The following is a 19,900-nucleotide window of genomic DNA, read 5'->3' on the forward strand; positions in this document are numbered from 1 at the left end:
TCACCATTTTAAAATGTACAGTTCAATGGCATTTAGTCCATCCGCAGCGATGTGCCACCATCACCACTATCCAGTTTCAGAACATTTTCATCCCCCCACAGAAGGAACCCTGGGACCCACGTGTAGTCACTCCCCGTTCCTCCCTCCCTCCTGCCCTAGGAAATCAATGTGTTCTGTCTCTGTAGATTTGCCCATTCTGGACATTTCAGATAAATGGAATCACACACTATGTGGCCTTTTGTGTCTGGCTTCTTTCACTGAAGAGAATGTTTTCGACATCAAACTGCAGCTTGAGGAGCATGAAGTGGCCAAAAAGAAAAGTTTTCAAGTAGCTTCCTGGGTGCAGAGAAACATCACCACCATTCCTTTGTGTCCTTTGCAAGCCTGAGGCCTGCGTGTCCGGGAATCGGATGGTGGGAATTCAGCAAAATCACAGGAAGTCTCTCTCCTCTATCCCAATTCTATTTTTAAAAAAGAAGTACATACAGTATTCAGGTGTTAAGAAATACGTCTAAAGTGTGGACTTTAATTGAAAAGGTTGAATTTTCACATCAGAGCCACTGACACAGTGTCAGATTGTTAAATAAGGTGAAATACTAATGATGGGGAAAAAAGAAAACAGAAGAATGGGCTGCTAACGCCTCGGGGCACTTCTCCTGTGCTTGTAACATTCTGTGTGTATAGCGAAGAAGCTTCTGGTTCCCCTTCCCAGCAGAAAATTAAGACAGATGACAGGTGCTGTTTCTCTGTTTCTATGGAGACATCTGTGATGTCATAGACTGCTCCCAGGACCCCTTAGGATGTGGAGCTTGGGAAGCTGGTCTTCTCCCGGCCTGTGCTTGGACCTGCACATCCATGATTGGGGCTGTGTTCCCCTCGACACCCTGCTCCAGACCCGGAGGATAGGTCCAAGTCATCATTCAGGTGGCCAACCTTGGCTCTCTGCTCCACGTTCCCGATGTTACCGATCAGAGCCAGCACGCCCAAGAAGAAAAGTCTGGTGCCCAACTGGATAGAGAAGGGCCTGGTCGTCCTACGGCAAGCGGCCAGCCGGGACGAACAGACCCCAGAATGGAAACTTCGCCAAAAAGAGCGCTCCCTCAGCAAGTCAGCTCAGGCCATCAACCGCTACTACAGGAAGACGGTACGGAGTCTCGGGAGAAAGGATGGCCTGGCCACATGCAGGTCATCAGGAGATGACCTGCTTCTCCCACTGGATGAAAGGCCTTGAGGGTGGTGGGCTGATAAGAACATCCCAAATCAGCTTGGCTGATGGATTACAGTGGGTGGATTCTGGGAGTGGATGGAGACAGGGAGAGAAGATGTAATGTCTGCTCTGAGCCTTCCTTAGGGAAGTCTTGAGAAGGAGGGAATGGGGAGGAGAGAAAATAAGGAAGAGACAGCACGGGCGGGAAGGTTCAGGCAGGTACCACGCGCTGGGGGAGACTGGAGAGCCACCCCACTCCCCAGGGGCCTCCTAAGTGGACTTGGCTCTGGGCTCAGCCGACTGCAACTTCTAAAGCAGGGTCCCCACGGCCCTCATCAAGCAGCCAGCTTTCTGGGAGGAGACAGCCCACGGTGGTCGGCACACACGGCCAGGCCCTGGCGCTCCACCAGCAGATGGGAGAGGGGCTTCCCGGGTCCCTCTTCTCCTGCTGGTCTCATTTTCCTGCTCCTCAGAGAGATTTCAACAAGGACACCAGCCCCCAGGACAGCAGCTTCCTGTCTGAAATGGAGGAGCTTCGGCGCAAGTTTCTCACACGTCCGGGCTGTCCCCAGTTCAGCACCAGGTCCACGTCCATGACCCACTATGGTGAGCGTGCCCAGCGGGGCCCCACGTGGGCACCCCCCCCCCACCCAACCCACCCATCGGAGTCCGGGACCCGCACGGGGTCCTGGCACACAGCAGCCTGCGTGGGTGGCCAGAGGGGACGTGTGCCGTGGCCACAGCTGCTGCTTCTGAAATTGGCTCTCAGCTGAGGCCAGAGTGGGAGCGGGGAGGGAGGGAAGGAAAGGCCTGTATTTTTGGTCTCCCAGCCCTCTTGCTTTTTCTATTGTCTCACTCACCAAGATTCAATAGGGTTGGGACAGGGGAGGAGAAGGTTGAAGATTCTGGAAGCTTCAGGAAAGAGGTCCATAGGGCCAAAGGCAGCTCATTAGGGACCAAGCCCTGAAAGGAGCCTTAGCAAGCCTCTCGTCTAAGCCTATGTTTCTCTGATATGGATAAGAGGCTCCGAGAGGGCAGCTAAGGCGCCCAGCTGTCACCCGAGTGGCATCGGTCAGGCCAGGTGTCGTCCCAGACCTCCAGCTCCAGGACCTAAGCTACTCCCATTTCCCCACACACGGCATTTTCCTTAGTGGTGGTGACATCGAGGCCGAGTGCCTGCAGCCAGCAACTGGGGTCCTGTCCGTGGATCTCAGGCGGCGGTCAGGCAAAAGCGGGGCCCCGCCCACCCGTCCAGGCTCTAAGCTTCCCTTTCTCAGTGCCGGGACCTCGGAGAGCAGCCAGCACTCCAGGACTCTGAGGAGGAGCCACTGTTACAGGAGGGAACGGGGCTGTCCTCCAGGGAAGGGGATGCACGAAACTGCAGAGATTAAGTTGCCCCTGATCAGCTTCAGGCGGACACACCAGTGGTGGGTAGGGGGACAGAACTGCGTTTCGATTCAGTCGCATAGTCCAATCCTATGCATCCGCTGAGAAAACCGCCTTGAACCCTACCCAACATTTAAAAAGGGAAAGAAACACTAGTCTCTGTCCTGGAGGTCTTGGGAAGACTCGGCCTTAGCCGTCATCTGTTGGCACGTTTACCATCCTGCAGGTTCAGCCACGACTCTCGCTCTGCCCGAGGACACGTGCGTCAGCTCTGAGACCTGGAAGGTGACTGAGGACCTGCTCTCTGGTCAGGAGAGCTTGGACACGAAGGTGGACGGTGAGGGCGGGCCTGCTGGGCATTGGGGCACGTGTGACCCATGGGGTTCTCTCCTCGGCACCCCAGCCCTGAGGTCCTCTGCCTTCACCTGCAGGGACCCCTGCTCCCCGGAGAGCCACCCCGATCATGCCCCATGGAACTCCCTTCCTAGGACCGCCTGCCTGGCCCTATGTACCTTACACAGGCCCCTGGGATGCATCCCTCCTTGATTAGAGGGACCCACATGCACTGTTCCTACAGACAAACACTTTTGTTTATCCAGAGGTGAAATCCACCCCCAGACGTCTCCTTTGCCTGAATTCAAGGAAACTCCTCAAAAGTGTCCCCTGTGCACAGGGCAGAGTCAGGATGTCCCCTCTTGTCCTGACGCCCAGGCTCTGGGAATCTTGAAGGGTGCTTTGATGCTTCTCATACACACTGGGCTGGGTGTAGGGGATGGACAAGGATGGAGGAGCCCAGCTGGGCAGGGACAGGTTTCAGGGGGGATCCTGAAAGGGGGACGTTTCGGAAGATCCGGGGCGACTCAGCTCGGGGAGAGTCTGACCGACACCCACCCCCGCCCCCGCCTCTTGACAGGCTGCCGGCTTCCCTTTAGTAAGAGTGCCTGCGAGTTCAATTACCTTCGGAAGAAGAGTGGATCCCAGGTGTTGAGCCCAGCCCCCAGCAACCCGGTCCTAGGGCAGAGCTACCCAAGGAAGTGGGTACCTTGGTACATCTCTGTCATCCACGAGAAGGTACGCCGAGCGCGGAGCCCGGGCGTGGATCCTGGTCCTCGGGCCCCGGCTCCACATCTGGCCCGAGAGGATGCCCGACCCTGGGGGCTCTTGTTCTAGTATCTGGTTGGCTGTGTAAGCAGGTCCCAGACATGGCCTGAACTGACATCCAGACCCCCTCCCATGGCTTCTACGAATCAGATGTTTTACAAGCCTAGCTCCTGCCCATCTTCATCCCTGTGGGGGGCAGTTTAGGCTCGCCTGGATGTCACCCACTCTTACACAGCTCCCCCCGTGAGTCAAGACCTTCAACATCCATATATTCTTTAAAATAGTAATAATCAGCTTGATGGGCAAAGATCTACCTACGGGTTGATTCATTGTGGTATCACTTTTTCATCCATGTTTATGAGAGAGACTGGCCCGTAATTTACCCGCCTTGTCATTCCCTGTTTGCTTTTGGTGTCAGAGTTTTCTGGCCTCATAACAACAACAACAAAAGTTGGAAAGTTTTCCCTCTTTTTCTATTTTCTGGAACAGTTTGCATAAGGTTGGTGTTATTGCTTTGTTAAATTCTGAAGAATTCATCATTGAAGCCACCTGTGCCTGGCAATTTCTTACAGGGTTGGTTTTTAAAATAACAAATTCAATTCCTTTTAAGATATTCTGATTTCCTTTTCTCTCCTTTCAGTTTTGGTAAGCTATGTTTTTCTAGGAATGTGTCCATTTCATGTAAATTTTCAAATCTGTGAGCCTAACTCAGTGCACAAGTGTCTCTTAGTATTATTCTTTCGAAGTCTGGAGAAGAATTCTGCAGAAGATTGCCTGTTTTTTTTGTTCCTGACATCGGTAACTTGTGCCTTCTCTCTTTTTCTCTCCGCCAGTCTTATCAATGTTAAAAGTCTTCTCTTAGAATCAGCTTCAAGGTCTTTTTTTTAACGTTTTTGTTTTTGTTTTAAGCTCTTGAAGCTCTAGTGACAATTATGGAAATGTCACACAAAATGCTGGGTAGTTGGCGGGCACACGATGGAGACTCATGAGCCCTGATAGTGTGGGCCCATGAGTATTCATTTTATCTTTATTCCCGAAACTGTACCTCTAATTTTATGATAGATTTCATAATTTGGTTTTCTTTATTTTTTAGAGTTCACAATTTAAAAAGCATCGATACCATGGGAACAAGCAATCCCACTTTTGGAAACTAGCCTGAGGCTATAATTAGATAGCGTCTCACAGGTATATGTAAAAGGATACTCTTTGCAGAGCTGCTAGGAAAAGGAATTCCAGGGGGAGGGCTGCAGGCTGGGCTGCCCCCAGGGGCTCACAACATGTCCTCAGGGTCCTCTTTCCCTCACCTCCGTGCTGGTCTGCACTGTGGTAGGTAGCACACCTGCAGCAGCAAGGTTGTGCTGTTGCCAAGTTTGCAGCTCCAGAGGAAAGGAGCGTCCCCTTCCCGGGAACCACGTCTGGTTTGGACACGTGGTGTTTAAATCACCATGGCCTGGGTGAAGAAATGGGATTTCTCCGTGACTATTTTAACTTAATACTATAAATAATTCCCATATACCCTCCAGATTCCCCGAATGTTAAAATGTTGCCGATTTGCCCTGTTCACCTCTCCCCGCCTTACCCCATCTCCCTATATCATCCATTCTTGCCCTGATTTTTAAAAATTCTCTTCCTGCTATGTTCTTTAGGTTAAATTTCCAGTTCTTTTTCTGAATTCTTGAGATGGATACTTAGATCATTGACTTTCCATTGTTTCCCCCAATCGATGCATTCGAAGGCTATAAATCTGTCCTTAATCACAGCTTTTTATTTGCCCGTCTTGACGTGTCCACATGTTTGTTATCATTCAGTTTAAAATATTTTCTAACTTCCTTTGTGACTTCTTCTTGGACTCGTGGGCTCCGTGGAAGCCTATCACTTAATTTCTAGACATTTGGACGACTCCTAGTTATCTTTTCCTTCCAGAATTCTGCCTCTGACCCCCTCCCTCTTGCCTGGAGAATCCCCTTTAGTATTTCTCTCAGTTGTTCAGCTCTGCTGGCGACAAATTCTTCCAGTTACTGTTTGTCCAAAAACACCTTTATTTTGTCTTCAGTTTTGAATAATTGAGGGCATGGAGATTTTGAGAGCGGATGGTTGAGGGGCAGTGGGCACAGCCCTGAGAAGCCCCTTGGAGGTGGCCCTCGGAGGGGGTGCTCGTTAGGTGTCCTCGGTCACACCTGGGGGCTGACCGGGAGCCAGGCCTGGAGGGGAGGCTGCCAGGAGATCCCCGGGCAAGGGTGGCCCTTAGGCAGCAGATGGCTGGGGACGGGTTGTGGGGGGAGGTCCAGGGCAGCAGGCCTCTCTTCCTGGGCCCGGAGCTGCTGCTCTGCTGGGGGCCGGCGGTGCTGGAGGCGCGTCTGAGTGGTTTGACCGCGCCCGGAGCTGCCCTGTTTCTGCCCAGGACCGGTGCCTGTTTGCACTGGGGAAGGAAGTCCAGCGCCTCTCCGAGCTGGAGGTGCAGGTTCAGAAGAAAGATGAGGAGATCCTGGCTCTCCAGGAGGAGAGGGAGGCCTTGAGAAAGCAGCTGAAATGCTTCCTGCAGAGCAAAAGCCAGGAGACCTTGCTGAGCGAGGTCATGAGGGTGAGCAGAGGCAGGCGCTCCGCGGGCGGCGGTGGCTTGCATTAGCCTGACCTGTTCTAGCTGCGGGGGTTCCGTGTCCTTGCCTGTAACGTCGGGGTGGGCCCCCCTCCCCCAGGTCTGGCGGGCGCCCTGGAGGAGGCGGGTCGGGGTAGGGCTCTGCGTGGCCCAGGGGAGCGGTCGCCAAGTCTGAGAGCTGACTTCTTTCATGTCTGGGGATACAGCCAGTGTTTATGCTGGGTCCTCGCGTGAAGTGGGGGCTGGAGGCTTCCGACCATCACCGGACCCTCTAACCGCCGCTGGAAAAAGCTACCCAGGCACCGATGGTGGGGGACTGGTGGGCGGGGGCAGCAGGAGTCTGGAGAGGCCTGGAAGCATCGTCCTGTGACCCCTGTTCCCCGGCCTCCTGGGGCCTGCCAGACAGGCGTGAGCGGGCAGTGCAGGGCAGTGACCTGCGGGCACGACTGAGGTCGCCCCCCCCCCCTCCCCCCGAGCTCCTCCAAACGAGCGTGCTGGTTACTGCCAGGCCACTCGCCAGGGCTGCTCCGGAGCGGGGGGAGCCAGAAACCATACGGCCCCCCAGGGCTGCCATCTGCACACTACGGACCCCTGCCCACCGGCAGGGCGCCCCTGGCAGGAGGACGGTGGGTCCCCCTTCCAGGAAGACAGGTCTCGGCGGCGCGGCCCCGGGGGGCGTTGAAGGTGCAGGTTGCAGCCCTGAGGCTCCCGCGGGCCTCTCGCAGGAGCGGCCGTCGGGGTCCGCGCCGAAGCTGCAGGGGAGACTGCACACCCTCAGAGCCTTCTCCGGAGACGAGGAGGAGCCGGAGCACAGGCAGCAGGTGCGGGCCGCCCACGCGACGCCCAGGCCACAGGCTCCCACCCGCCGTCCTGACCCGATGGTCCTCGCCCAGGCGAGACCCTCGGCCGCACTTGCGGGGAGCAGGGCAGGGGTGATGGGGCAGCTCCTGGAGATGTAACCCCCCAGCCCCTCCCCCTGGGGGTGCCCTCCGCCCCCGTGAATGGTCGAGCCCCTTCTACAGGGGTGCCCCCAGTCCTGCCCAGTATCCCCTTCCCTCCCCCGGATGCAGGGAGAGCACGCCGTGGCCGCCGGAGGCAAGGACCTGGAAGGAGGCAGCTACGAGGAGGAAGAGGGCCTGGAAGGGGAGGACGAGGGGCCGAGCGCCAGTGCCGGCAGGAAGGGGGCTCTGCAGGAGAAGCGAGGCGAGGAGGAGGAGGAGAAGGCGGGGATGGTGGTGGCCGCGGAGGGGGAGGAAGAGGAGGCGGAGGGTGTGATGGAGCTGGATGAGGAGAAGGAGACGCAGGAGGAGGAGGCCGCGGGCAGGAAGAGGGCTGGCTCGGTGGCCGACGCCTTTGAGGAGGAGCTGAGAGCCCAGCTGGAGGAGTACGAGCAGCTGGTCCAGGAGTTCCAGTTCCAGCTCGAGATCACCAGGACCAGACACTCCCTGGCAACAGGTGGGATGCTGGAGGGCAATGAGGCGGGGCCAGCGGCGAGCACACCCAGCTCTGCCGGCTTTGCCCTGTGTCCCTCTCAGCTGGGACCACGTGGCGGCAGCGCTGGAGCCCCGGGCTGGGAGCCAGCAGCCCTCAGCCTGGAGCCCTCGGGACGACGCGGTGGCCAGCCCCCTCTCCTCCCCTCTCGCTCTCGCCTCACCCAGGAGCCATCATGTCTTTACAACGACAAGTGGAAATCCAAGAATCGCAACTGCAGAGCTTCAACACGGAGAACGAGGTGCTGCAGAAGGAGTTGTGGGACCGGAAGCAACAGCTGCAAGCCATGTCCGACAAGGTGGCGGGGGTCCTCCGTCACGCCACAGGCATCCTCCCTCTGGGGCTCTGGGGCCGGTGCCGTCCGTCCCATCCCCCTGAGGGAGGCGCTTGACTAGGGAGCTGATAGCGGCGGAGCTGGGGTTCACACCCTGCCCCGCCGTGCTCTGTGCTGCCCTCTGTCCCCAGCAGTCATCTCTGTCTCCTGGGCCACTGGGCTCCTGGCCATTTCTCAAGCGTCTCCTGGCCCCTGGGTCCCAGGGTTGAGAGCCCCACAGACCTTAGGGAGATCGCCACTGCAATGAGCCCAGTGCATTGGTGACCTGAGGGAGATCGCCAATGCACTGAAGCATTTTTATTTTTAAATTTTATTTTATTTTTTGGCCACGCTGAATGGCTTGCAGGATCTTAGTTCCCCGACAGGGATTGAACCCGGGCCCTCGGCAATGAAAGCATGCGTGGAGTCCTAGGCACTGGACCGCCAGGGAATTCCCTGAAGCATTTTTAGCTTTTCTTTTTATGCAAGTTTTTCGTGCACAAAGCTACATAGCTTAAGGAACCAAACAGTTCCCCAGGCTTATTATGTGAAACAGGAGTCCGACCCTTCTCTTTCTCATTTGCCCATCCCCCAAGACAACCGCTTTCAACTCTTCTAGCTGATTCTTGAGGGCTGGCTCTTCGTATCTCGAGATTGCATGCTTACAATGCCCATTCTAGACGTTTCTCCATCTTGGCATCATCTAACGCTTCCCTCTTTCCTCGTTTGCCTCCCCAACCCGGGAACTCCTCCCCCTCCCCATTCTATTCCATCACAGCGTCAGTGAGTGGACGCTGCATTTACATCATTGAGACAGTTATCCGGTGCACACGCACGTGACTGAAACACAAGTTCTGTGAAACAGTATTAAGATCCATAAACCACATTTTAAAGCCGCTGCCATCCACATCTTTTCTCTTTCTTGACCTACTCCTATATTTTTACTGGAGCACATCCTTCAGTAGTTTTTTGAGAAAGATGAGTGAAGGTAAAATTTGGGGGACATCATAAGGACATTCTGCAAATGTCCTTCTTCTACACATTAATAGAATTTGGTTGGAATAGAATTCCGGTATGGCAAGCACTTTCCCTCAGCAGTGTGAAGGCATTGCTCCACGTGTCCGAGCTTCCAGGGTTCCTGGTGGGAAGGCAAACTCATCCTGACTCTTGTGCTTTCTTACAACATAGTTTTTGGTGGTGCTTGGTTTCCCTCTGGAAAGTTGCAAGATCCCAACTTTGTCCCTCGTGTGCAGAAGCTTCCAGAGTTGGGACTTATTAAGTGTCTGTTTTCATTTGTCCCGGGCGCTCAATGGCCAACTGGAAACTTGTGTCCTTCAATTCTAGAATTTTTCTTTGTTTATATAGTTTTTATTTCATTCTGTTTCCTCTGAACCTTCCTTCTGGCATCCCCATCAATTGGCCAGTGGACTTCCCCTTCTGGTCTCTTTTTCCTTCCTGTCTGTTCCCTCCTACCTTTCATAGCTTTGTCTTTCTGCCCCACTTTTAAGAGATTTCCTTAACTTTGGCAACAGCCCTCCTCCTGACCTTAATTTTGCTCATTTACAGTTCCCAAGATCTTGCTTTCGTTCTCTGAATGTTCCTCCCCCGCTTTTTTGGAAGCACACTCTCGTTTTGTTTCTCGATTGCAGTATGTCTCTAGCCTCGCTGAGAGCGTAAGTGATAATTATGGGTTTTGGCTTCTTGTGCCATTTCTATCTCCTATAAGCTCCTTTTGTAAGTCTGTTTTTGGTTTCTGTTATTCCTGCAAGAATCTTGCTCCAAGGTCAGAGCTGCCTGGAAGCTCTGAGCCCTTGAGTGATAATTTTGTGCTTCACGGCAGAGAGCTGATCTTGGGCGTTTCAGCAGAGAGTTTGTTCAGTGGTCATGTTGTTGGGTCTCTCCTCTTGGTTTGCCCAGATTCTCCTGGAATCTGGGAAACTGGGAGAATTCCTTTCCCGGAAAGTAAAGGCCCAGCTGCCGGTGTTTTAGGACCAAGTCGGGCAGAGGCTGCAATCTCCACATTCAGCCCCTACATCCTGCACCTGGAGCTGGGGGTCTCCACCAAGTGAGCCTGGCATCTCCCAGGCCAGAGACCCTCCGCGGCCCCCCGGCATCAAGTCTCCTGCCAGGTGGAAAAAGGGCGGGCGCTCGGCAGCTCCCGGTCAGGGACGAGTCTGCGGGTCTTGGTTTCTGAAACGACGTTCCTCGTCATGTTGGTTTCCACGTCCAGAACAGCCCAGAACCACCAATTTCTGAGATTTCCAGGGGCTCTGACAGCTCTCCCCACTGCTGGCTCTGGAACCAGCCTCCCAAGTGTGTTTGGTGTCGCCCCTCCTCCCCTCCCCGTCCAGCAGAAACCAACCGCGGAGCTTTCGTCTTACTGAGTTCAGGGAGGGGGCTGTCTGGTGTCTCGCCCCCCAGCCCCTGAGCGAAGCCCCGTCTGCCTTGCAGTTCTCCAACCTCCGGGAAGACAAGAAGCGCGAGGAGATGATGGGACTGATCGAGAAGGACAACCTCTTCCTCCGACAGGTGCCCGCGGGGTGGTCGGGGGGCAGCCGCAGGCCCGGATGGTGACGGTGGGGGGAGAGGAAGCTGGCAGATCCCTCACCGCTGGGCAGCACCCCATTCAGCAAATCCGGAAGCACAAACACCCGCAGGGGTCCCTGCCACGGCCCGGGGCCGGGCTGACTTGAGGAGCTCAGGGGGAGGTGGCCGTCTTCAGGGAAAGGAGGGGGGAGCAGGTGGGACTACTGCTCCGTCTCTCCGCCCCCCAGCAAGTGTCAGAGCTGGAGAAAGAACTGGTCAAGCGGGAACAGACCATCTCGGAGTTGGAGGCCAAGGTCAGCCAGCTGCAGGCCCAGGTGAACCAGAGCCAGGACCGTTTGCAGAGGCGGAAGCAGCTGCAGGAGGAGATGCAGAGCAAGAACGAGATGATTCAGCAGGCGGAACAGCAGGTCCGCGTGGCCCTGGAGAGCACCCAGTCCAGGGTACGCCGGGTCCCCCCTCCTGAGGGCCTGCTCCGGGGCCCCGCCCAGCGCCGCCCAGCGTCGACCCGACCCCGGGGACGGTGCACGGGTGCTCTGGCTCACCCCCCCACCCCTTGTGTCCAGAATGCTGATGGAGGAGGGGGCAAGGGTGCAATGGGCGTGGCAGCCTTAGACGTAGGAGCCGGAGGGCGCCGGGTGTCGGGGCTTTGTCTATGGAGGAGCCCCTTGGGTTGTGCTGTGAAAGGGACCCAGGGGTGTGGGTGGCCAGCCAGGAAGGAGAAGGGCTCTGAGGTGGGAGAGAAGCAGTAATAATAATGCCATCCATGTATAACTTAGAGAGCACTTGCTGTGGGTCAGGTGCTGTTCTGAGCATTTATTAAGGCATTCAACCCTGTTAACAAAGCTGGGATGTGGCTTTCATGAGTGTCCTCACCTGATAGATAGGAACCTGCAGCAGAGAGGGTAAATGGTCCATCTGAGGTCCCAGAGCTGCGTGGATGTGGTGCTAGGGTGTGAAGTGCAGGGTCCCCATTCTGAGCTCCCCATTACATGTGAGTAAAGGCATGGGGCAGGGGATTTAGGAGGGGCACGTCAGAGAAGATCTGACTTGATTTAGAATCCAAAACCAGCAAAGGTAAAGGCCCCGAGCGTGCAGGCTTTTGAAATAACATTTTCCCCACCCACCCACCAGGAGTGCCACCTGTAACCAGCCGTGTTCTCCGTCCTGTTGGGGCCGGCCTCCTGCTGGCCAGCTGACAGCATCACTGAGCCCCTCCCCCTTGCCTGTTATCTTTTATAAAACTGTGTTTCCCATCCAGCAGCATTCCCAGCTAAATCGCTAGATGGGTGACGGTGTATAGATGGTTCCATTTCTAGTGGGTTTGGTAGAGCCCAGAATGCTGTGTTGAGAAAGATTCTGAGGCTCAGTCTGGGGTCGGCAGGAAGTAGTGCCATGACCGGTGAGTGATACCTGAGACAGGCCCGGGTGTGGGGCACTGTGGATGGTTGCCCCAGGTGACTACCACCCCTTACCCAGCAGGAGCCACCTCTGGTACAGAGGGTGATGAGGGTGCCCATTTCCCTCATGACCCCTGTACCTAGCATGGTGCCTGGCACCGAGCTGGCATTAATCCATGTTGGAAAGAAGGAAAGGAAGTCCCCTGCCCCCTCAAGGTCCAGGGGCTTGTGGCATCCTTGTCCCAGAGGCAAAGTGGACCGACTTGCATGGTGTTAGGCAATGCCACATCTCTCAGCGTGGCTCTCCCTCAGCATTTCTACATCGGTGGGGCTCCCGGACACTGAGGGTGAGCAGCTGGGGCTGAGCTTGTCACCGTGACTTGGGGGACACTGTCTGAGGGCTTCTGGCGTGCAGATCGGAGGAGTTTATTCTGAAATTATTGAGAGGCATGATTCGCTCACCTCTGGGGAGGTGGGCTGGGGCCCTGAGCACCCACAAGGATGCTGATGGCAGCAAAAGACTAGACAGCCTCAGTGGTCCATTCTGCTTAACTCCTGGTTAACGCCTGGTTAACGCCTGGTTAATGCAGATGTCCACAGCATGGAGCGCCTCTCAGTCATTTAGAAAAGGAGGAAGGGAGGGAGTACAATGACCAAAGGGGGGCTGACGGAGTCTGCAGGACGTTTTCTGCGCCACTGACAGTCTCCTGGGGGTCAGCAGGAGACTGTGGCTGAAGCTCCTTCAGGGAAGGGGGGAAGGTCTGGGGGTCATTTGGAGCTTTTGTTTTGTTTTGTTTCGACCACATGCAGGTTTTGGTTTTTCAATTAAAAACAAACAAACAAAAAACTTGGTGTGGAAGAAAGTCTTCGCACTTTGGTGTTAAGCTTCCTGGGTCCAGGTCGTGATCTGGCACCTTCTAGCTCTAAGGCGACCACGCTGACCTCTCCCACCCTGATTCCAATTCCTAAAGCCAGGAAAAGTGAGGCCAGGTCTACCTTCCCTAGAACCTCAGCAGGTGGCAGGTGTGGAGGGTGCTGCCTTCCTCCGCTAAAGGTGAGCTTGGTTATTTTCCTTGTGCTCACAGCTCGAAAGACTAAGGAACAAGATCATCCAGGCCACCTTCAACGCCATAGGATTCAAGTCCTTGGCTACCGAGATCTCTGACTATGACATCCTGGAAGCCTTGCAGGTATACCCAGCCTCCTTGTCCCCGGGGCCACGTCTCCACGCCAGAGCTCCAGGGTCTGCAGCTGGGGGCAGAGGGGAGAGGCCTGGATGGGAGGCTAGGGACCCCCATTCTTGTCCTGGTGGTGTCACCCTTTTACTGTGACCCCAGAACAGTCCTTTCTCTCTGCTTAGGCAGAGGGGACTAGGTCTCCCTAACGGGTGGCAATGTCCCCGAGTTGCTCTCAGCATTCAGCGCCCAGCAGCAGCTGCTGCAAACCCACACAGTGAGGTAGGGAGGGGACCAAACTGCTGGGTCCTGGGCATTTTCCTGCAGCAGGAGCCCATCCTCAGGGTCTGCCCAGCTCAGCCTCCTCCAAAGATGCTACTTTGCACCTCAGCCTGGCCTCCGCTGGAATCCCTGCTGAGCCACGAGTCTGGCACGGACCCTCTCCCTGGCCTTAGTGCATGCCAGCTCCTCAGTGACAGGCAGAGGCCTCAGAGGGGCAGGGCGGTGTAGGGGAAATAGTGCAGCTTTGGGGCGGCAGGAGTGAGTCACCACCTCCTGGACCTTGGCTTCCAAGCTGTGGGCCGGTCACTTGACTGCGCTGAGCCGTAGAGCTTCCCTCTGTACCCGGGACAGCGTGCCTGCCTTCCAGGCATCACGGGGCCCACAGCTCTGGGAGAAAAGCATCTGAAAGACAGATGCTCCATGCAGGGCCCCAAGCCTCCTCTGACAACACAGCCCTAGACCCCAGCAGCTACCCATGACCTGCCACCGGCCCACATTTCTCTGGGGCTTGGTGCCTTTCCTCTCTGAGGTGGGGCAGGCCCCTAGTTAATGGTGCTCTTGTAGGGTGGCCACAGTCCTCGGGGCAGAGGGGACCTCCGCATGGGGACCTGGGGAGAGGTCTCTGTTGTTTGGGGCCTGGGGCCTGGTTACTGTCGTTTGTGAGAGGGGAAGAGGGAGGAAGGAGAGAGGGGGGAAGGAGAGAGAAGATGGGAGGGATGGGGGATGGGAGGGAGGGAGGGAGGGAGGGGGAGGGGGATAGGAGGAGTCATCACCACCACCCAGTAGCCAGGGAAAACCCCCTTCCTTTGCCAATGCCCCACACAAACCAGCAATGGGCCAGAGAGAAGGAGGCTGAGGAGGGGCGGGACAGCCTTCCCTGCGCCCAGGACAGAATGGACTTGAGGTTAAGACTTGACGGCCTCTGAGGTCTCTGGGAGTCTGGGCTCCCAGCAATTCCCAGAGGACTAAGAAGTGCATTTGGGGCAGACTCCAGGGGTGAGCTGACCTGGAGCCGATGGTGGGCATCTCTCCCCAGCTCCGAGTTCTGTGGCTTCACCCCTGTGGCTGGATCAGCCGTGGTGGGAGGGCTTTCAGAACAGAAATTGACAAATGCTACAAACCAGAGCTTTTTATTTTCCCCTGGAGAACAGGTTGTAAATATTCACCAGCACAGCACTGAGGCAGCGGGCTCTTCTCGGGGAGGGAAGGGTGGTGTCCCAGGAGCCTGCAAGGACTGGACACACGCTGCTGCATGTCTTTTCTAGTGGATCATCTCAGAGAGAACTGACTACTACAACCAGTTGAAACAGAAGGGGGTCAAAGTGCCCCCCCTGCAGCAGTCGGAGATCTTATCCTCGCCCAGCAAGTCCAAGAAGATAACCTCCAAGTAGGCCCAACTAGGACCCCAGGCGCAGCCAGTCCAGCGGAGGCCGGGACCCAGCCTGGGTGTGCCCTGTGTGCCCCCCCTTCCCCTCCGTCAGCCCCCCACGGCCCCACCCTTGCGCCCAGATTCAGAATTACACCTGCTTTTGGCCACCGTCTCACCTTCTCCTTCACTAGGACACGCAGGGGAGCTTGGGCTACATGGACACCCCCCATTCCAAAACTCACTCGTTGGGGGTCAGCACAGCAGCCTGCACCCCTGGCTCCTTCCTGGGAAGACCCCACGCTGAGCAGGGTGCCCTCTGGTGGTCCCAGGTGTAGGAGGCCTGAGACTGCGCTCCTGTCCACCGCATTCGGTTCAGACCCCGCAGAGGTCCTTCTCTGCCGCACACACCTCCGGCGGTTCCCCTGGAAGGGGCTCCCCGGCTGGGGCACTGTTTTGCCGGTGCGACCCCGCGGAAGGAGATGGGTCGGGCTGCGGCACTTCTGTTCACATCCATCGCTCCTGAGATGAAAGATCTGCGAGGACAGGCACGCTTGTCAGTGTCGTTCACAGAGACCTGTGCCCGGCACACAAACACGTGCTGAACCTAGTCAGTCCTCGGCCTCTTCTCTTTGCTCTCCACCCTCACCTGTCCACGCATCCTTTCAGCCCTTCCTTCGCGCAGCGCCCGCTCGCTGAGTGCGTCCAGTGCATGGCCGCCCCGCCCAGGCTTCTGGCCGCTCAGAGCGAGAGGAAGGCCGGCTGGCGGCTGGGGGCCCCGATGACTGGCCGTCTCCGAGAACAGTCCGGTGTCTCGGTTCTAACCAGGCGCGCTCGCCATCCCCCCTCCCCCCACCGAGCCCGCTTCTGCTCTCGAGCCCGGTTCCCGGCGGGGAAACTGCAACAGTGGGGAGGGGTCTAGGCCCTGGAGAGAGGCGCGCTCTGCGGCCCTTGCGGCTCCTGCGGCCCCGGCGCCCCTTGCTGCCCCTCGCCCCTCCAGCACGCACCTCCTGGAAGGCCTGGGGACCTCCCTCTTGCTCCGCCCCTGCCACGCCCCCGGGGACGGCCCCGCCCCTCCACCCCTCCACCAGGCCCCACCCCCGGTCCCGGAGTCCGGCGGCCGCCCACCCACGGCCCCAGGCCCCGCCCCGTTTGTGCCCCGCCCATCGAGCCCAGGCCCCGCCTCGACCTACCTGCCCGGCCCCTTCCCCGGGCCCCATCACCCACCGCCTCGCCCCGCCCACCCCAGCCCTGCTCGGCCCCCGCTCAGGCCCCACCCCCTCTAAGGCCCCGCCCCCCTCCGGCCCGGGACACGTCCGCGGCGCGCGGAGCGGCCGGGGGCTGTCGAGCCAGGTGAGACACGGGGTCGGGGTGCGGTTTCCTCGAGTAGAAGAAGGTGGTGGGCCTGGTTTCGGCAGCCCCCCGCCCCGCTAGGCCGCGGCCTCTGCGAGCGGCCGGCCCGGGAGAGAGGAGTTGCTGGGGTGCAGGCGGGGTTGAGGCTGTCCCGGGCCCACAGACCCCGAGGCTAACTGCCTTCGCCGCTCCTGCTGGCCGCCCGGGACGCCCCAGCGCCCCTTTCCCTTCCCTGCCCCTGGCAGCGCCGCTCGCTCCTCTTCACCTTTTCTTTATTTTCTGTCTTTCTTTAAGGTTGGAGGCATCTGAGGTTCCTCAGATCCCGAACTGCAGGCTGGGAGGAGGTGAGATCCACGGGCCGGGCTCTGACCATCTTCCTGGATCGCAGAGGCTTCGACCCCCAGCGCCAGGACTCTTCCCTTGTAAGCTGTGGGCTCCCTGGAGCTGCATTGGGGGTGAAGGGGTCTAATGTATATGCAGCCCCTGTGTGCCAAGGACTCTCTGTCCCCACACACTCCCAGGAGGCGGTGGTACCCCTGAGGGTCCCAGGGCTTAGCAGGTGTCCCTGCCAGGCAGCACAGCCCCAGGGTCCTGTGACACTGTGTGACCATCGCATGTGGGTTGGACAGACCATTACAAGCAAGTGAATGAAGCCCTCAGAAGCTCAGCTCCAGCACCTCCCCAGCTTCTGGTGGCTTTCTCCAACCAGGACTACTTGAGGGCCACCATCCACATCAGTCAGGAACTTGTTCTGCTGCAAATAACAGGAACCCACTGTCCCAGGCTTGAACAGATTGAGCTTGACCCTCCTCAAGTCAAGAAGCTCATGGGTGGGCAGTTGGTGTGGATTTGGAGACTCAGCACCATTGGGCTGGTGTGGCAGGATATCCAGATTGCAAAGTGGCTGCTCAGCTCCAGCCATCACTTCAAGGCAGGAAGAAGGAAATGGCTGTTCTTTTGTTCATGAAAGCAAAAGCCTCCTACCTCCTGCTGCACCCCAGCACATTGCTCACATCTGGGTGACATGGGAAAGCAGGGGTCAGAGTATTAAGCTTGTCTTAGCCCATGACTGTCACTTTGGGCTGGCACACTGCTGCCTGGAACAAGATGGGAACTCTGGCCACAGGAGGGAGGGGGTGGACATTAGGTAGGTAGCTAACAGAGTTGGCCCTTAGCCCCTTTCCTGGACACACCCTGGGAAAGCAGAACCCACACTCAACAAATGCATGGCCTTCCCCAGGCCTGAGACCCGGCCTGCATGGCTGCCCCAGAGCACAGGATCCCACAGGAAGGACAGGCTTTGTGGCTTTGAGACAAGCTCGCTTCCTTTGTCCCATGGGCCTGGGATTTGGGAAAGGGCAAACGTGGAAGCATTTTGGGGGTTTAAGAACTGCCTGATTTCCTGAGTTTCTGGGTTGGCTTCTTGCTAAGTGGCTCACTGTGATTTTAAGCCTCTGTGTCCCAGATTACCTGGATGAAAGGTCAGGTTTTCCCAGGCTGGCGGGAGCTGAGCAAAGTCTCAGCCCCTGGACTCCCAGCAGGGCAGAGCGGTGGGTGAGGGAGGGGCTGCAACTCGGACAGGCCGGGCAGGCCTCCTCCCCCTACTGGACAGGCCGTACCAGCTGCCCCGAGTCTGGCTGCCCCGCTTGCCCCGTCCCCTTCCTGCCCAGCCTCCAGGGACAGCTCTGGGGCCTTATCTGGCAGGAATGGGAGGAGGGAAGGCCACTAGTTATCAGGCTTGGTGACCTGGCCCCAGCCAGGGGCCCTCCAGGGTGGCAGCAGCTGTGTCTGGAGGGCCCCCCCGGCCCTGGGGGAGCAGGCTGGGTGGAAAAGCAGCCTCTCACATTCCTGAGGGCAGGGTTTGGCAGACTTTCAGACTCCCTGTTGGAATTCCCTCTTGCCTCCTCCCACGTGACCCTGGACAAGTGGCCTAATCCCTCTGCATCCTGGTCACCTCCAAAGCTGGATGAGAGGATGCGGGCCAAGAGCCAGCCCACCTGGCCCGTTACGGCCCCCAGGCAGACCCTCACCCCAAAAGCAGTGCCACACGGAGCCCTGCCCCTGGCCTCACCGGGTCTGGAACAGTGTGGCTTGGGAGGCTCAGCCCACCTTCTGCCCCTCCCGCCAGAGCCCCGTGGCCCCCAGGATGCAGCCCCAGGAGAGCAGCATCCAGTACAGTAGGTGGGAGGACAGCAGCCGGGATGAAGTCAGCGTGGCCAGCGGGCCCGGCGCAGAGGAGGCCTCGGGCTGTAAGAGGTGAGGGGCTGGGGAGGAGGGGCCCCCCTGGCCCTACGCAGGCCCCTCCCATCCTTCCTGCCAGCCTCTGCTCTGTGCCCACTGGGCGCCCACCCCAGGCGGTCTCGGCAGACCCGGGCCCCACACCTTCCCCGGTGTCTCCGCCACTCCCCTCCCTCCTGTCTTCCAGTCCGGAGCGCCCGGGCTGCCCTCCTCTGCAGCCCACCTGCCCGGGGCCCGCTCCTCCTCCTCCCCCAGCCCAGCCGCCCCCCCCCCGCCCCCCCGCACTGGGGGCCGCCTGGGGGCTCACGTGCCTGCGGTTCTCACTCTAGGGTCTCCCGGAAGCTGTGCTCGGGCAAGCTGGGCATCTCCTTGAAGGTGCTGGGTGGAGTGGCCCTCTTCTGGGTCGTGTTCACCCTGGGCTACATCACCGGCTACTTCGTGCACAAGTGCAAATGAACGCTGCCCAGAACATGCGCCCGGGGCGTGGGCTCGGAGGGACACCCCGTGTGCGAGAACCCCTCCGTGTACACGGACCCGCCGGTCTGCACGGACCTCAGCGTACGCAGCCTCCCATGTACACAGACCCTCCTCTCTATACACAGGCTCCCCTCTGTGTACACAGCCCCTCACCATGCACACAGACACTCTCCCCCCACCAGCGCACAGACTTCAGGGGCGCACGGGGCACACGGGGCACACATACTGGCCTCAAGCTCACGGGGACACCACTGTGCACAGCTGTCACAGGCACCCACAGGCGTACAGCCAAACAGGGACACGGGTACACAAGGACACACACGTGCACACCTGGCACACACAGCCACCCAGGGGCCCACGTGGCTGGGAGGCCGGGCCCAGCCTGAGCTGGGGCTGCAGGGTACACCCAGGCTAGGCCCTAAGTCCAGGGCCCCGAGAGCTCCCCTTCTCCCCCAGGCCGAGGGCACAGGCCTGGCAGCCCCAGGGTGGGGTCCTCCCTGGGTGGGCATCGTGCGGAGCTGTGTGGCCCTGACCAGGCCCCTGCCCTCTCTGGCCCTTCCGACTCCCGTTGTGAAAGGATGGCTCTGAGGGGGTGTATGTGTGTCCCTCTGTCCATCCACCCTCCCCGGGGGCTGAGTCATTTCCTGGGTAGAGTGGGGAGAGGGGCCTTAGCCCTTGTCCCAGACCCCCCACTGCATCTTCCCTCCAGGAAGGTGGACACGTTCCCCGGGGCTGTCCACTCCACGGAGTGGGGCCTGCAGGAGCCCGGCCCCTCCGCCGGCGCCCTGCAGGAGGCCCAGACCCTGCACATGGAGGTCGTCATTAAATGTCTGCTGAATGAAAACACGGATGACGGTGTCTCCCGTGGGTCTCCCCGGCGAGGTGTGACTCACGGCCCCCGATGTGAGGCCAGCTGGAGGGTGTCTGGACAGCGGCCGGGAGGCCTGGGACAGGGCCTGTGAGCCGCCCGC

At 58.4% G+C, this 19,900-nt stretch overlaps 2 protein-coding genes across 3 annotated transcripts; both read left to right on the forward strand.

Moving 5' to 3' along the window:
* The first annotated feature begins 958 nt into the window (after positions 1–958).
* On the forward strand, positions 959–14,886 carry CCDC27 (coiled-coil domain containing 27). Its single transcript, XM_059894504.1, has 13 exons — positions 959–1,144; positions 1,681–1,813; positions 2,820–2,930; positions 3,507–3,664; positions 6,096–6,275; positions 7,016–7,117; positions 7,361–7,561; positions 7,601–7,745; positions 7,949–8,079; positions 10,546–10,623; positions 10,869–11,081; positions 13,124–13,228; positions 14,761–14,886. The coding sequence occupies exons 1-13, from the start codon at positions 959–961 to the stop codon at positions 14,884–14,886; spliced, it is 1,869 nt and encodes a 622-aa protein (XP_059750487.1).
* A 1,265-nt stretch (positions 14,887–16,151) lies between these two features.
* Positions 16,152–19,773, forward strand: SMIM1 (small integral membrane protein 1 (Vel blood group)). Of its 2 annotated transcripts, none has more exons than XM_059894529.1 (4): positions 16,152–16,214; positions 16,509–16,636; positions 18,343–18,470; positions 18,782–19,773. In XM_059894529.1, the coding sequence occupies exons 3-4, from the start codon at positions 18,361–18,363 to the stop codon at positions 18,906–18,908; spliced, it is 237 nt and encodes a 78-aa protein (XP_059750512.1). In that variant the 5' UTR covers positions 16,152–16,214; positions 16,509–16,636; positions 18,343–18,360; the 3' UTR covers positions 18,909–19,773. The 2 variants fall into 2 exon arrangements, with proteins under 2 accessions (XP_059750512.1, XP_059750519.1); XM_059894536.1 differs by having other exon boundaries at positions 16,509–16,558.
* The last annotated feature ends 127 nt before the right edge of the window (positions 19,774–19,900 follow it).

Source organism: Balaenoptera ricei, chromosome 1 (genome assembly GCF_028023285.1).
Source record: "Balaenoptera ricei isolate mBalRic1 chromosome 1, mBalRic1.hap2, whole genome shotgun sequence".
Classification (NCBI taxonomy): Eukaryota; Metazoa; Chordata; class Mammalia; order Artiodactyla; family Balaenopteridae; genus Balaenoptera; species Balaenoptera ricei.

Coding starts and splice junctions, on each gene's coding strand:
- CCDC27 (XM_059894504.1), top strand. CDS start 959: ATGTTACCGATCAGAGCCAGCACGCCCAAGAAGAAAAGTCTGGTGCCC. Junction 1,145..1,680: donor ACCGCTACTACAGGAAGACG/GTACGGAGTCTC, acceptor CCTGCTCCTCAG/AGAGATTTCAACAAGGACAC. Junction 8,080..10,545: donor TGCAAGCCATGTCCGACAAG/GTGGCGGGGGTC, acceptor TCTGCCTTGCAG/TTCTCCAACCTCCGGGAAGA.
- SMIM1 (XM_059894529.1), top strand. CDS start 18,361: ATGCAGCCCCAGGAGAGCAGCATCCAGTACAGTAGGTGGGAGGACAGC. Junction 18,471..18,781: donor GAGGCCTCGGGCTGTAAGAG/GTGAGGGGCTGG, acceptor TTCTCACTCTAG/GGTCTCCCGGAAGCTGTGCT.